At 37.9% G+C, this 15700-nt stretch overlaps 1 protein-coding gene across 7 annotated transcripts in view; it reads left to right on the plus strand.

The window, feature by feature from the left end:
• The first annotated feature begins 2362 nt into the window (after positions 1 to 2362).
• The window catches only part of PAPOLG (poly(A) polymerase gamma), a 33906-nt gene continuing 20568 nt past the window's right edge, over positions 2363 to 15700 (plus strand). For 6 of the 7 annotated variants that reach the window (XM_037138276.2, XM_037138280.2, XM_037138277.2 and 3 more), the window contains exons 1-6: positions 2363 to 2606; positions 5393 to 5554; positions 7029 to 7095; positions 12794 to 12875; positions 13105 to 13214; positions 14210 to 14263. In XM_037138276.2, the coding sequence (XP_036994171.2) occupies positions 2590 to 2606; positions 5393 to 5554; positions 7029 to 7095; positions 12794 to 12875; positions 13105 to 13214; positions 14210 to 14263 (492 nt within the window). In that variant the 5' untranslated portion in view covers positions 2363 to 2589. Of the gene's footprint in view, positions 2607 to 5392; positions 5555 to 6837; positions 6933 to 7028; positions 7096 to 12793; positions 12876 to 13104; positions 13215 to 14209; positions 14264 to 15700 lie in introns of those variants that run through there. The other variant, XM_037138282.2, reaches the window with a different exon arrangement.

The following is a 15700-nucleotide window of genomic DNA, read 5'->3' on the forward strand; positions in this document are numbered from 1 at the left end:
TAACAATGGCTGGAAGTTTTCCGGACAAAACTCATATATTATATGACAAAGAATATGACGTCACTGTTAAAAATAACAAAGTAGGCTGCCACAGACTGGGCAAATAGCTTAAACAACAGAAATTTATTTTCTCACAGTTCTGGAGGCTAGAATTGAAACAAGGTGTCAGCAGGGTTGGTTTCTTCTGAGGCCTCTCTCCTTGGCTTACAGACAACCATCTTCTCCCTGTACCCATTTGTGTCCAAGTTTCCTTATAAGGACACCAGTCTTATTGGAATAGGAGACACACTAATGACTTCTTTTAAACTAAATAATCTCTTTAAAGACCGTTTCCAAGTAGTCACATTTTGAGGTACTGAAAGTTAGGATTTCAATATGTCAAATTTAGGAGGACACAATTCAGTCCATAACATTTACAGCCATGGAAAGATGTTTATGATTTTTAGGTTTAAAAAAGTAGGGAGCAGAACAATATGTACAGTATGATCCTCTTAAAAAAAACAACAATAAAAATAAACCCTCTAATGGTTATGTGCTTACATGCAGTTTGGAGTATATTGAAAACATTCTGGAAGAATAGATACCCAAGTCTCAATAATGGTTCTCAATAATAGAGGAATAAAATGACAAAAGGTGGGTACGGAGTTCCACTTTTTTTTACAAGCATGGGTTAATTTAGTAATTGGAAAATTTTAGCTAAAAATAAGCACAGCTACAATGTCACCCCCAGCCGAAAAAGGAAAATATATTCTTCTTTGAAACAAAGCATTTTTACTGAAATGGGGGTTGGGGACTGGCATTCCACCCCGGGTATTAACAAAAAGAAGAAAACTGGGAAGAAAACAACAAAAACAATACTTTGATACCATCTTAAACATTGGGGAGGAAGAGACACAGGACATCCAAATTGTCTTTGTCTGTCAGCTCAGAAGAATGAGTGACTCAGAGTAAAAAACTAAGTGTTAGAAAATCAAATAATATTTCCTCAGATTCATGTTTATACATATTCTTCTCATTTAATTCTCTTGCAATCCTACTATCTTCATTTTACAGATGAGGAAAGAGTGCTTTTTTAGGGTCAATTTTCCTGAGGTTACAAAACTAGTACGGTAGCAAAACTGGAACTCAAATTTGGGTCTCCCCCGCCCTGAAGCCGGTGCTAGTTACTCCTCTGTGCTGCCTGGAATAGGTTTTGCCTTCTCCCTATCACCTGCACCCAATCACTACTCCCAAATCTTGCTAATTTGGGAAGCATCCCTTCCCCCAAGTTTAGGCGGCTCTCTTTAGGTCTCCCTAAATCCTCTGACTCCATGTATCACAGATCATAATGTAGTCTGATGATCTCTGTATATGGTTTTTCTCCTCCACTGGACTGTGAACTCTTGAGAGCAGCAATTAAGTACCACGCGTGCCTGGCACATAGTAGATGTTTTAGTTCTGCAACAGGATATCACTTATATTTGTTTCCTTACAAAACCCTGAACTTCATAAGGTTAAAGAATACACCTGGTTTTATGCACCATTAAATCACTGGAGCCTAATGCATGCTTGGCACAGATTGGGCTTTCAAAAAAATAAATATTTTTTAATAAATAATTCTATAAGTAATCTCCTCTATCTACTGTGACTCTGAGTCACATTCCAAGAAAAAGCAGCTTCTTGACATCCTTTTTCTTGTAATGATTTAGTATTTCACATTATTTCTACACTTCTACATTTAAAAATTCGTCATTATTTTCCAGTTTTCGTCCTTAACACTCACATGGAACACCATCTCCATTATTTGAGAGTGTGAGATTCTGATTCTGCCTTACATTTATCCTCCTATTGTAAACTGCTAACGATTCCTTTCAACCTCTTCACTTAACTGCCAAAGTCCTGAAAGTCCTGAATGGTGGAGGGAGGGAGGTACTTAGAGGTAAACAATTAGCCTTCATTTACAAACTTGCTTTTGCTTGGGGTAACTGCAAAGTTACAAGTTCCTGGATGTGAACCTCTCTGACAGAATCTCCTAAATGAGTTGGATTGATGACGTATGACTATAACTAAAGATATGAAATAACAGAAGACTTAAAACAGTATTTGCTGGGCAAAGTTCTTATCTTTTAAAAATATATATGATGCAGAGACTCTCACTAGAGGAACAAGAAAAACATATTCCAAATTACCTTCCAAGCAGGTTGCCTGAATTAAATCCCACAGACGAACAGACGAAACGCCCTCTCCGACCAAAGTTTGCAGCCCCAGTACTAGCTCCTGTGGGCGGGGCCATGAGGCCCCCTCACCGCGACCTAAAAAGGGGGGCGGGATCAGAGGCGGGCCCAGGCTGCCAGGGGCGGGGCCTCAAGGGCGAGGGGCAGGCTGGGAAGCGGCGCCATATTGGCGTCGGCCGCGCTGTATTGTCATAAATAGAGCCGGTTATGTGGTGTTTTCACCACTCGGTTGGATGCCTCGGCCGTAGTGAGTGAGAAAGTGAGTGAGCAAGCGAGTTACAAGCGACCGGAGGAAAGTGGACAGGGAGAGAAGGGAAGAGCAACAACGGGACTCCACAGCGGGAGACACTCGCCGGAGAGGGAGACGCAGGAAGCGATGAAAGAAACGTCTGCGTAAGTGGTGGGGGGCGGCGGTTGAGGGTGAGGTGGTGAGGTGGTGATGGGTGGGCTGAGGTGGTCGGCCCGGGACTTCGTTTCCGTGCTCTGTCCCAAGCTCGCCCGAGCGGTCTTTTTCCCTGCTCCGGTTCGGTCGGCAAGGGTACCTCCTCTACACCCAGCGGCTCACCTGCCTACCCCCTGCACAGTCGGGCACTCCCGGAGTCGCCATCTGCTTTCGGCTGTCCCGCATCCGAGGACGCCTTTAGACAAGGGTGCGGCGGGAGAGAAGCGAGTGTGTCGGTGAGGAGGAGAAACTGTCGGTCGCTCTCCTGCCCCCAAGTACTGTCTGAACCGGTCTCTTCTGCCTGCATTGGCGCAAACGCCATCCCCCTACTTCCCCCTCCTCCCTTCCGGACCGCTGTCTCCAGGTCTTAGGGAGTGAATGACCTGTGCCAGCCCGTTTCTCTGTAATAAAGGCTGTGGTCTTTTCGGCCTCCGCAGACCCCCCCATCTGCCCATAACATACCTATGTGTCTGTACCTCCTGCTCACACTTTGATAAGTCACAAACGGTTTTCGTGCTTGGCGGAAGATTTTGTTGTACCTCATTACATCTTGGCTTATTAGGAAATAATGGGGGAAATGCAAAGAATAACATATGCATCACTTGTGTAAACAACATCCATCTCCCTCAAAGCATAGCATTGTGTGTGTGTGTAGACACGTATCTTTATTTAAGAGAAATCACTCCAGATACATCTGAAGGATTCTCCTACTTCATAATCTTGTCACATTTGCCTCTCTCCCCAGAGTTCCCCACAGATTCAGGAATCTGATGGTTATTGCTGCATGTTTTTTCAATGCTGATACTACATACTGTGTATATGCCCATAATAACTGGCATTGTTTCTGAACTTTATATAACCAGTGTCACACTTGTCATTCGGCAACTTCTTTAGTGCAGTATAGTATCTCTGAGCTTTGTCCATGTTAATATTTTAACTCTGGTTATTAAATCATATTAACTATTGTATTCCACGGTAGGGATACATCCTAATACAGTTATTTGCCTATTAGTGACTATTTTAGGTTGCTTCTAGTTTTTAATGTTAGTGTGGCAGTGAACATGTCTTTTTGTGCATTTGTACTAGAATTTCTCTAGCATGTTATCCTTTAAGTGAAATTTAAGTATTGAAGGGAATGTGGAGTTCTGTTGCTCACTTTTTCGCTCTCCTGTCCAGATGATGGAGGTTCAGAAATATAGCCTGGGAATTCTAGTGCTAGTAGGAACTTAAAATAGCCAACTTTTTCAGCATACATATAAAAAACTGGGACCCGCGATCGTGATTAGTGTCAGAACTGAAGTTGTTCTGGAAGGGAGAATGGAATGGTGGGGTTTTAGAGTTCAGATTTTGACTCCTGTCTTTCTGGATCTAGGGTACTTACCTGTAAAGCGGCACTCGGAGTTATTAAGGTTAATCGAATGATCATATATAATTATTCTCTTCCATCCATTTACCATACACATATAAACACACAAACTATATCAAAACACCTCTCTAGCTGTCTTAGAGGTAAAAGAGCTAAATCTTTTAAAAAGAAATTACAGCATGAAATAACTAATTGAAATTTTGTTTATTCTATAGCAAAATAAATACCAGAAAGAAATTAAAGTCACTAGTATTGTTTCCCTTTTGCTTCTTTGAGTCATTTCTGAAGGTATATAGACTATTTTATCTTTCACTTGATTCTCCCTGTCTAAAAAAAATTTCAACCAAAAAGCATGTAATAAGCCAGTGCTTTGACCAGTCACTATTGTGTTTTTGTGTGTTATTGCTTGCAGGGCTAATTTATTCATTTAAAAGACTGTTCTTTGAGGTTACATTATTACTATAGGTGTTAATTGTCCTTCACGAAAGGATGGCTAAGATAGGTGATAGAGTTAGTTAATGATTGTAGTGTTTGTTTTCATTCTCCTTTTTTTAGTATAATTAAAAGTTTTACCAACCCATGTTGGTCCCAAATTTTATTTTGAAATTATTAGTGTGTGTAAATCCAAAATCTCAGATACTCTATTGTGCTGTATTCAAGACTATAATTTCCTGATGGCTAGGATCTTTTCAAGGGTAGCTTATATCCTGTAAAGGGTTGTCATTTAGTATAAAAAAATTTGATAGTTATTCAGCATAAAAATGGTCTAGGTACCAGTCAAAATGAAGGAACAACTACAGTCAACAAAATGTTAGGACTATAAACTCTGAGTCAAGCAAAGGATGTTCACTTAGATATTTCAAAGAAAAACCTAGTTGTGATTTCTTTTTAAAGAACATTTCACAAGGACCTTCTAGTGGGATGTTTTTATTTCTTTCCTGAAAGGGGGGAAAACATTGTTTTTACTTAGAGTTTTCTTCCAAGTGGCTGACTGCTTTTCAGAGACTGAATCTAGATGGTACTTGACTTAAGTCTGTAGGGTATAGTGGAGGTGGCCCTGGCCCAGTTCCAATTCAGGCTCTTTGCATTTGGCTGAGTGGTGTTGGCACAGTTGCCCGGATGCCAACACATGCTGCTTTTGGCTTGAAAAGACATCCTAACCATGAAAGATGGAGACAGTATGAATAGCCTTTCATCAATATAAACACAAAATAATCCTTTTTTCCTTTAAAAAAAAGTGCCTGCTTTGATTGTTAGGACTAATAAGTAAACTTTTAAGGTAGGTAAATTAACAAGTAGATTGAGAGATTCAGTGTATCAGTATGATATAATGCTTTAAATTTTTCCCTGCCGTTTCATTGTCTTGAACAGAAACACTGTGCTGGACAGCCAGCGTCAACAAAAACATTATGGAATCACCTCTCCAATTAGCTTGGCATGTCCTAAAGAAATTGATCACATTTATACACAGAAATTAATTGATGCCATGAAACCATTTGGAGTATTTGAAGATGAGGAAGAATTGAATCACAGGTATGTCACTTAAAAATGCAAAATGTTTTACGGTATGTTACTTAATCATTAATTCTACAAACATATATCAGGTACCTACTGTGTCCCTGCCTAAGAATTTAAAAGAAGGATGAAATGAAGAGAAATCTTGACCCTCCTGGAGCTTACATTGTAGGTGGTTAGGGAAGAAGACTAACAGTTAGACAAATAAGTAAAATAAATACATGTTACATGTGATGAATGCTGCTGAGAAAAGAGTAGTGCTAAGAGGTTGTCAGTGAAGGCTTTCATTGACAACTCAGGAAAAATCTGAAGGTAAGGGAACTATCTGGATAGTTGAGGGAAGAGCATTCTAGTCATAAGGTTTGAGGGGAGTATACATGTTTTGTTTAAGGAATATGTAGCAAGATAGCTTGGGTGTCTGAAGCAGGGGAATGTGGGATTTAAAAAAGTGAGATGGAAAGGTGTTTAGAGGGGAAGGTAACTTAGGACATTGTAAGCCATTGAAGAAGTTTTGGCTTTTACTCCAAGTGAAATGGAAAGCTGTTAGGGTTTTGACAAGAAAATTGACATGATTTACTCACGCTTTAGCAGTCTCTCTGGCTCCTATATTGAGAATAGTCTGAAGAGGGATCAAGTCTGAACTGAGGAAACTAGGTAGAAGAATATTCTAATAAGCCAGGGAGGAAATGATGGTGGTCGGAACTACAGGGATGGCAGTGGCCATGATAAGAAGTAGTAGAACTTTGGTTATGTTTTAAAGATAGGGTTGTGTGATGAGTGTGAGAGAGAGAGGGAGGGAGGGGCAGGGGTGGGGGGGTGTAATGATCAAGGATGATGTCAAGATTTTTGGTCTCAGCATTTCAAAAGAGGGAATTTCATTACCTGGGGAAAACGGAAAAGCAAGTTTAGACAGATCCAGGAATTCAGTTTTTCATGTTATCTTTGAGATACCTAACTCTATTTCTTTTTTAATGTGTACTGAAATATGCCATTGAGTGCAAACTTGTTTTAATATCAGATTGCTTTTATTAAGAACATTATTTCATAAAAATCAGTCATTAGTTAATTTACTCATTTTAATTATCCAAAGTTTTATGGCTTTCAGTGAGAGAATGCAAATCTCTATTATTATCACATTGAATTAATATTATTCTATACTAAGGCCCCAAAAGTTGACAACTTATTTGGCTTTTGCCACCTTATTGAAGGTAGTTTTGATTTTATTAGGCTTTTTGAATTTTGAAAATAGCTCAAAGACCAAAATACTATTATCACATTTATCGTCTCTTTGGAACTCTTAGGGACCTAAGAATGCCAAAGAGATGTGCCATGTATCAACAGATGTGATCGCATTAACATGTGTATAATATGCTTTTACCCTAACAACAACACAAAGGTACTGCTTATATGTTTAATTACTTTTTTTAAAGTATTGTCTGTCTGTCTGTTTGTTTGTTTGTTTTAATCTAAAGCATGCTATTTTTTATTATAGGCTGGTTGTTCTTGGTAAATTGAACAATTTAGTAAAGGAATGGATTTCCGATGTTAGTGAGAGTAAGGTAAGACTTCAAACTACAATGGATTCATAGTTTCATTACATCCTGGTCTTTAGTCCCAGTAATAAGATGCAGGAGTTGAGAATAATAAACTGGCTCTTTGTTATACTTGGAATAAATTGGTCTAGAGTCTGGACAGTTAAGTCTCTTAAAAAGAGAGAATTTACCCCAGAGGTAGCCATTGTCTAGCTAAAATTTCACACAAATGTTTTGCAGGACTTATAGTAGTGGGCCACAATTTAAATATCAAGAGAGTTTACCTTAAAAGCCAGATTTCGGACTCCTCGTGAAATTCCAGGTCTGACAATACTAGGCCTTTGTAGAAGGCAGGAAGAGGCTTGAATGGAGTCAGGCTCCTGCCCTCCAGGAATGCCTTGAAATTTCCAGCATTCTCTGCCTTCTCTGAAGCAGCAGCTGTCATTTATCAGTTAGGTTTTGTGTTTGTTATGGCTATTCCTCATTTGCATACCTGCCTGGCCCTGAGACAGAGGAGTTTATAAACCATGATTTATAATTGTACAACTTTTTCTCCTATGGTAGCTTAACCATTTTTCTTCTGAAATTGATTACATTTTTCTTGCTTTCTTAGAATATTTTTTATGTAATAGGATTTTTATTTGCAAATCATCGCTATGAATATTATTTTATTTGCTTACTAAAATGAGGTAGGGCATATTCAACTAGGTGATACTATTTACCCCCTAAGAGGCTCAAACTGTTGTATTTTAATTTTTTGTTTGTTTTTTGTAGTTTTCCCATCTTGTCCTTGACAGCTGTGAATTAATGTCTCATTTAACAGTCAGTGCATCTCTCTGCAAACTCCCTTTCTAGTCTTTAATCTGCACAATGTAAAGTATATTTATTTACATTGTCTCATTTGAAACAACAGCCCGTTGAGAAGACTGAAATTGTAAAGACCTACTTCCTATTTTTCCTATCTCACAATATTTTTAAGGTTGATCCTACATAATATAGTATAATTAAGAGCTAAATTTGGTGCTAAATTTGGTGCCAGTTTAATAAAGAAGCTGAAGAAGCTCAAAGAGGTTAAAGCTCTTTAAAAGGGAAGGAAATAGGTAAGGAAATGAGGAGTAAACCTGTATTTTGAACAATAGACTTAAATATTACATTTATTATTTCATTTAATGAGTGTAACAAGTGCACAGAAGGTTTCCAATGACCTGTAGTCTTTCATTTGTGTGATGTTGCTTGTTCATCTTTTTCTGACTAGCTCTTTTCATATTTGATTCTAGTAATGCCACCTTCTCTCCCATTGGCTTCTATTGCATTCTCCTGGTTTTCCATCCTATTCCTTGATGTTTCCACTCAATCTCCTTCATGATCTTTTCTCCCTTTCTCTGTATTTTAAGTGACCGTACTCCCCTGTGTTTTTTCCTTGGCTATCTTCTTTCTTGTGTAATCACCTCTTACTATTTTCAGTGTTGATGGTCTCCAAAACAGTATCTTTTTTTAAAAATTTTATTTATTTCCAAAGAGAGGGAAAGGGAGGGAGAAAGAGAGAGAAAGAAACATCAGTGTGTGGTTGCTTCTTGTGTGCCCCCAACTGGGATCCTGGCATGCAGCCCAAGCATGTGCCCTGACTGGGAATCGAACTGATGACCTTTTGGTTCACAAGCCAGGACTCGGTCCACTGAGCCACAATAGCCAAGGCCCAAAACAATATCTTTAAACCTGACTGCTTTCCAGAATTCATGCATGTGTATTCAATCATCTACCAGCTGTCTTTCTTTCTTTTTTTTACCTTTTTTTGTATTGTTTCCATTACCATTTATCCTGCTTATATCCCTCTTCTCCCCTCCCTTACAATCACAACACCGTTGTCCATGTCCATGAGTTTTTTTTCTTTTTAGCTCGATCCCTCCACCCCTTGCTCCTCCCCCCAACCAGAGTTGTCATCCTGTTCTGTATCTGTGGATCTGTCTCTATTTTGCTTTTTCAGTTTGTCCATATAAGATTCTATATATGAGTAGAATCATATGGTATTTGTCTTTCTCTGACTGGTTTATTTCACTTAGCATAATGTTCTTCAGGTCCATCCATGCCGTCACAAAGAGTAAAGTTTCCTTTTGTATGGCCAAGTAGTGTTTTTTGTTGTTCTTGACACTATTACAGATTTCCTCATTTTCCCCACTCCTTTGCCCACTTTCACCCACCACCCCCGCTTTTCCTCTGGCTATCGCCACACTTGTCTATGTCTGTGAGTTATGCATGTGTGTTTTTTGTCTAATGCCTTCATCTTTCATCATCTGGACCTCCCCCCTTTCCCCCTGATAGTTGTCAGTCTGTTCCATGTGTCATAAATCAAATCATTTTAGTTAAAAATGTTTGTGGCAAAAATATTTTATTCTGTAATTTGGTGTGTGACTTTCTCATAAATCATACAAGAATCATATTCAAAGTAGGAAGATATAAAGGAGGAAGGTAAACTAAAAGGTCCTGGCTTCTCTATCCTTTTGATTCACTTTAATCACCAACTCTTTTCTAGCTAGAAAATTATTTGTGATACTCTTGAAACATTAATATTCATTAAGAAGAGGAAATAACAGATACTATCCTATTGTACATATATTTTTATTCAAGTTAAATGGAGAATATTATTATTCAGAACTTGCACTGGGCATTGTGGAGAATAAGAGAGGTTAGAAACATAGTTCTCACCTTCCAAGGAATTTAAATGTAGTCGAGGAGATAGTACTTACACAAAGAAAAAGAAAGGCCCCTAAGTATAGTATAAAATAGGCTAAAGACAACAATAGAGGAGCACTGAGGGGAAATAAAGAGCTCATTATGGAGGGGAAGATAATTAGAGAAGGCTTCATGAAAGAGGTGGAACTTAAAGAGAACTTTGAAAAATAGATGGCGTTGAGAGACCCAGAAAGGATGGGCAAGCATTCAAGACAGGGAAAACAGCAAATGCAATGGGAATGCGACCATATTATGTGATATGTTAACAGTTGGAGCTTCAGAAAGGAAGATCAGGAGACAAGGCAAGAAAGATCCATAGGAGCACTGTGTGGAAATCCTTAGGATCCAAGGATCCTTACCTCAGTAGTCAGGGAAGACCGCATTGGCAAGTTTTGAGCAGAAGTGTTATAACAGAGTAATTTAAGAACATCGATCAGTGAATTTTATAGAAAAGAGAGTAAGAGAAAATACTGAGAGCAAGAGGAGGATAGTTTTATGATACTATTAGCTAGCCTAGAATTGGTGTGATAGTTGAATAGAAAGGAGATAACAACTTCCGCCAAGATGGAGGCATAGGTGGAAGCACTGCACCTTCTCGCACAACCAAGTTTAAAAACAACAAAGTTTTAGCAACAAAAACACAGCCAAACCACAGAAAATCAAACTACACGAAAGTCTGACAACAAACCTTTTCAGCCAAACCGGTAAGAGGGGCAGAGCCAGTAGCAGAGCGGGGTTGGGCAGGCAAGATTCACCGGACCTACCAGGGTGTGTGACCCAGATGCGAGAGCAGCTGTGGGCGGACCCACTGACGGCTAATCGTGGTCACACATTCGCACGCAGATAAACCCATGAAGGAGCTAGCAGTGAGACGGACCACGCAGGCCCAGGGGCAGGAAGCAGCAGAGGGAACCACCATTGTCCCTCTCTGACCCCGCCCCCACATACAGCATCACAAACCAGCGACCTGGGTGGCCCTGCCCTGGTGAACACCGAGGGCTCCGCTCCTCATACATAACAGGCACAAATATGACATGGCTCAAGAACAACTCAGAGCCCCAGTGCCGATAAATCTAAGCAACCTAGAAATAGCCAAACTTTCATATGCACAGTTCAAAACACTGGTGATCAGGATGCTCACAGAACTGGTTGATTTTAGTCACAAATTAGAGGAACATATGAAGGCGAAACTAATTGAAATGAATGGAAATGCACAGGAAACCAATAGTAATGGAAAGGAAACTGGGACTCAAATCAAAGGAGTGGACCAGAAGGAGGAAAAAAATGACCAAACAGAAAAGAATAAAGAAACAAGAATTCAAAAAGAGGGAAGGCTTAGGAACCTTCAGAACATCTTTAAACGTTCTGAACATTCCAACATGTTTAAACGTTCCAACATCTGAATTATAGGGGTACCAGAAGGGGAAGAGGAACGGCCACAAGTGGAAAACTTATTTGAACAAATAATAAAGGAGAACTTCCCCAATCTGGCAAAGGAAATAGACTTCCAGGAAATCCAGGAAGCTCAGAGAGTCCCAAAGAAGTCGGACCCAAGAAGGAACACACCAAGGCACATCATCATTACATTAGCCAAGATTAAAATTGAAGGAGAGAATCCTAGAAGCAGCAAGAGATAAGGGCACAGTCACCTACAAAGGAGTTCCCATCAGACTGTCAGCTGATTTCTCAAAAGAGACCTTACAGGCAAGAAGGGGCTGGAAAGAGGTATTCCAAGTCATGAAAACCAAAGACCTACATCCAAGATTGCTCTATCCAGCAAAGCTTTCATTTAGAATGGAAGGGCAGATAAGGTGCTTCTCAGATAAAATCAAATTCAAGGAGTTCATCATCACCAAGCCCTTATTATATGAAATGTTAAAGGGACTTATCTAAGAAAAAGAAGTTAAAGAAACATGAACAGTGAAAGGACAGCAAACTCACAGTTATTAACAACCACACCTAAAACAAAAGCAAATTAAGAGGACAGCTAGATCAGGAGCAGAACCATAGAAATGAAGATCACATGGAGGGTTAGCAACTGGGGAGTGGGAGGAGAAGGTACCGAAAATAAGTAGCATAGATGGTAGGTAGAAAATAGGGGGGAGGGCAAGAATAGTATGGGAAATATAAAATCTAAAGAACTTGAGACACGTGGTCATAAACTAAAGGGGGGAATGGTGGGGGAGTGTGTGCAGGGTGGAGTGGGAATGAAGGGAAATAGAACAACTGTAATGGCATAATTAATAAAATATATATTTTTTAAAAAGATAACAGATACAAACTAAGAATTGTAAGCCAAGAAGAAGAATGACTATAGGTATGGGCAGAAAGGGAAATGAGGAACAGAAATAAAGAAATCAGGAGGTATACTTGGTTTATCATAGAATTTTTTGCTTGTTTTAGGGATGGATATTGAATTGGATCAAGAATATCCAAGTGGAAGTACCTGAGGGGCAGTTTGAATTGACTCTAGAGAGAGGTGAAAAGTAGTATTATAATTCTAGTACAATCAAAAGTATGTTAAAGTTGTTAAATTAGCTCTCATAAGGAAATATGTCAAGATGACCTTTCTTTGCAGAAAGGTTGCTGAGCTAGAATTGAGAAATTAAGTATATCTGTCACAAAAACCAAAGGGCAGATGGGATTAGTCAAGAGTATGATGACATAGAGCCAGCCAAAAGCGCTTGTGTTTGGTAAAGTTCTTGTGACTCTTGAGAGTGTTGGAGCCAAAGACAGGCTACTAGAGGGGACAAGTAGGGTCAAGTGATAAAAATCGTTTTCCTTAAGATAGAGATGAGTGCATGTGTAATAGGCATTAATTTGTTTTGTCTTCCCTCTATAGATACCCCTCAGTACTTTAGGCTGCAACCAAAAGAGCTCTAAATTTTTACAGATCTCAACAAAGTTGACAAATATAACATATATCTGTAGTACTTAGCCAATTTTTTCCTAAGTAATTTGAACAATTGAATGGCTTTTGTTTAATTTATTTTAGAATCTCCCGCCTTCTGTTGTGGCTACTGTTGGTGGTAAAATTTTCACATTTGGTTCCTACAGGCTTGGAGTACACACCAAAGGTAACTGCTTTTCTATTGTTCTACTGATAAGAACTTTTAATAACAAACTTTTATTTGTTCATAATTTAAAATTACAGAAGAAAAAATTCCCCTCACCCCACTACCGAGAGCTAGTTATGGTTAACATTTTTCTCTATTCATTATATACTTTATTGTACATATGTTTATGTGTACTTAACAAAAATATAATACATAATACGCTCTTCTTGATAAATACTTCCATTTGCAGGAGCTGACATTGATGCACTTTGTGTAGCTCCAAGACATGTGGAGAGATCTGATTTTTTTCAGTCTTTTTTTGAAAAATTGAAGCATCAAGATGGCATTAGAAATTTAAGGGTAAGTATCCTTTGTTATTTAATATTTTGAGCTTGTTAACAAATAGCTATAAAAGCTAGGGCTTATGATTGTTGAGGTATTTCTTAGGAAGTTGCTTATCTTGTTAAAGTAATATAGAATGATTGAGAACAGGGCTTTATAGCATTGCATATCTAGATTTGAGTCTAGAAATCTACCACATTATTAGCTTTTAGATTTTTGGTCAAGTTACCTATTATATCTGAGCCTATTTGCTTACTTGCAAAATGGAGATGGGATAATAACATTTTTATAAGGTCTTTTGAGGATTGATGAGATAGTTTACACATAAATAAAGTTCAGTTGGTATTGAATAGTAACTCTCTTTATGTGTATATCTAGCCATTCATTTAGCAAATAAAATTTCAGCACCACTGATTCATCAGATACTGGCCTTAGTCCCACAGATAACAATGGTGAACAAGACAGTTTATGGGAGGGAGAGACTGGAGAACTAACTGAATGAATACTTTTAATACAATCTGAGGTGCTGGGATCAGATGAAATTCAAAGGATCTTTGTTATTTGGATGTCTGGGAATGGAGAATAAAAATTTGTTAGGTGGAGGGATTAAGGAAGTCACAGAAAGACATTTCTACTAAATCCAAATTATATTCACTTATTTTTTATAGTTCATTCTGAGTTCTGATTGTATTTTAATTTTTGACAGTAGCACTCTTTGTAAATTGTCAGTTTTCAATTTAATCTCAACAAATAGTAAGTATTCGGGTGATAGCAGTTCTGCCTGCCAGTTTACATTTATATTTTTAGGAGGAGAATAAGTTAGATAACAACTGTCATAGACATTTTGTATATCTTAACATGGTCACAAACGTAGAACTACTTACCTAGAATGTGAGACTAAGAATATTTTCACTTTTTCTGTTTAGTTGAAATACAGTTTGGGTGCAGAGGTATTTATATTATTGGCAAGAAGGGATTATACCTTATAAATAGATAATTGTTTTCTTTTTTAGGCTGTAGAAGATGCCTTTGTACCTGTTATAAAATTTGAATTTGATGGAATCGAAGTAAGTGTTCTTAATATTTTTCTGTCTTTACAGTTGAACTACTTAACTCATAAGTGCTTTTTTTAGTTGTTTTTTTTTAATCAGGCTTAATTATTTTAAAGAATCAAATAGCTTTTAAATAGCCACTCCCCTTCCTCTCCCCTATATCTGTTGACTTCTCATGGAAAATGAACTGACTTCCATTCCTACCCTCTTCTTATCATTCTCATAATCTCCTAATGTAGTTAAAATTTTGCTTGGAACAATATTTAGTGTTTACATTATTCTGATCTTATATATAATGTTCAAAACTGAGCACCAAGTGTCTAGTTTACCATTATTTTCTGTGTGGCATTTTGTTTTTGGGGGGGAATTAATTGCTCTGTGATTTGTTTCCTTGAGCTTTAAACTTAAGACTAACTCAAAACCACCCTGTCCTTAGTTATCTAAATCTCCTTTAGATTTAGATTTCTCAGGTTTTCTGTAATCATCCTAAAAAAATACTTATCTTCTTACCTACTGCAGTCCACACTAAATATTCTCCATGACTAACATGCTTTTATACAGCTGTCATCCTTATGTCTTTTTATTTTTATTTATTTTTTTACTATCATTCTGGGATTTCCTTTAGCTTCTCTCTAGAGTTTACTTTATTGACTCTCATTTTAGTGGCACTTACCCACTAGCTTCCTGAGAAAGAGCATATGTTTTTGAGATCTTGCATGTTTGTTTAAAAATGTCTTCATCCTTTCCTCAAGCCAAACTGGTAGTTTGGCTAAGTATGGTGTCCCACATGGAAAATGATAGTTCTTGGAATTTCAAAGGTCTTGCTTTGTTGTCTTCTAGCTCCCATGCTGTGTTGAAAAGTGTGATGCCATTTTGATTCCTCATCGTTTGTATGTGATCTGTTTTATCTTTTTGGACATTAATACGGTTTTTTTTCCCCTAGTCTTCACAGTTGTAAAATTCATGGTAATACACATTATTCTGTGTCTTTTCAGTCAAATATGCTAGGTATTCAGTAGTCCTCTTTCAACTTAGGAACTCCTTTTCTTCAGTGTTTGGGAATTGTATTGACTTTTGGTGGATTTCCTGCCTTCGTTTCCTTTCTCCTTTCTGGAGCTCCTAATATTTGCATGTTGAACCTCCAGAATGGCCACCCACCCCCCACTTTTATTATTCTTTTCTTTTCTGTTTACTGGCCACATCTGTTTTTTGTGATTTTCTCATCTTCTAAATTTTATATTTTGTTTTCCATTTCTGCTATCATATATTTAATTTCTAAGAATACTTTTTTATTCTCTAAATATTTTTTTATTTATGTGTGTATTTACAGCTTCTGTCTTTACTTCCTGGTTACAATTTTTTTTTACCTTTACTTTTTTAGATCTGCTGAGTGTGTTACTGCTTGCCCATCTAGTTTCCAGCTTTCATAATACTTGCTTTGGTTTTGTGTTT

Source organism: Artibeus jamaicensis, unplaced genomic scaffold (assembly GCF_021234435.1).
Source record: "Artibeus jamaicensis isolate MK-2021 breed Jamaican fruit bat unplaced genomic scaffold, CSHL_Jam_final contig_465, whole genome shotgun sequence".
Taxonomy (NCBI): Eukaryota; Metazoa; Chordata; class Mammalia; order Chiroptera; family Phyllostomidae; genus Artibeus; species Artibeus jamaicensis.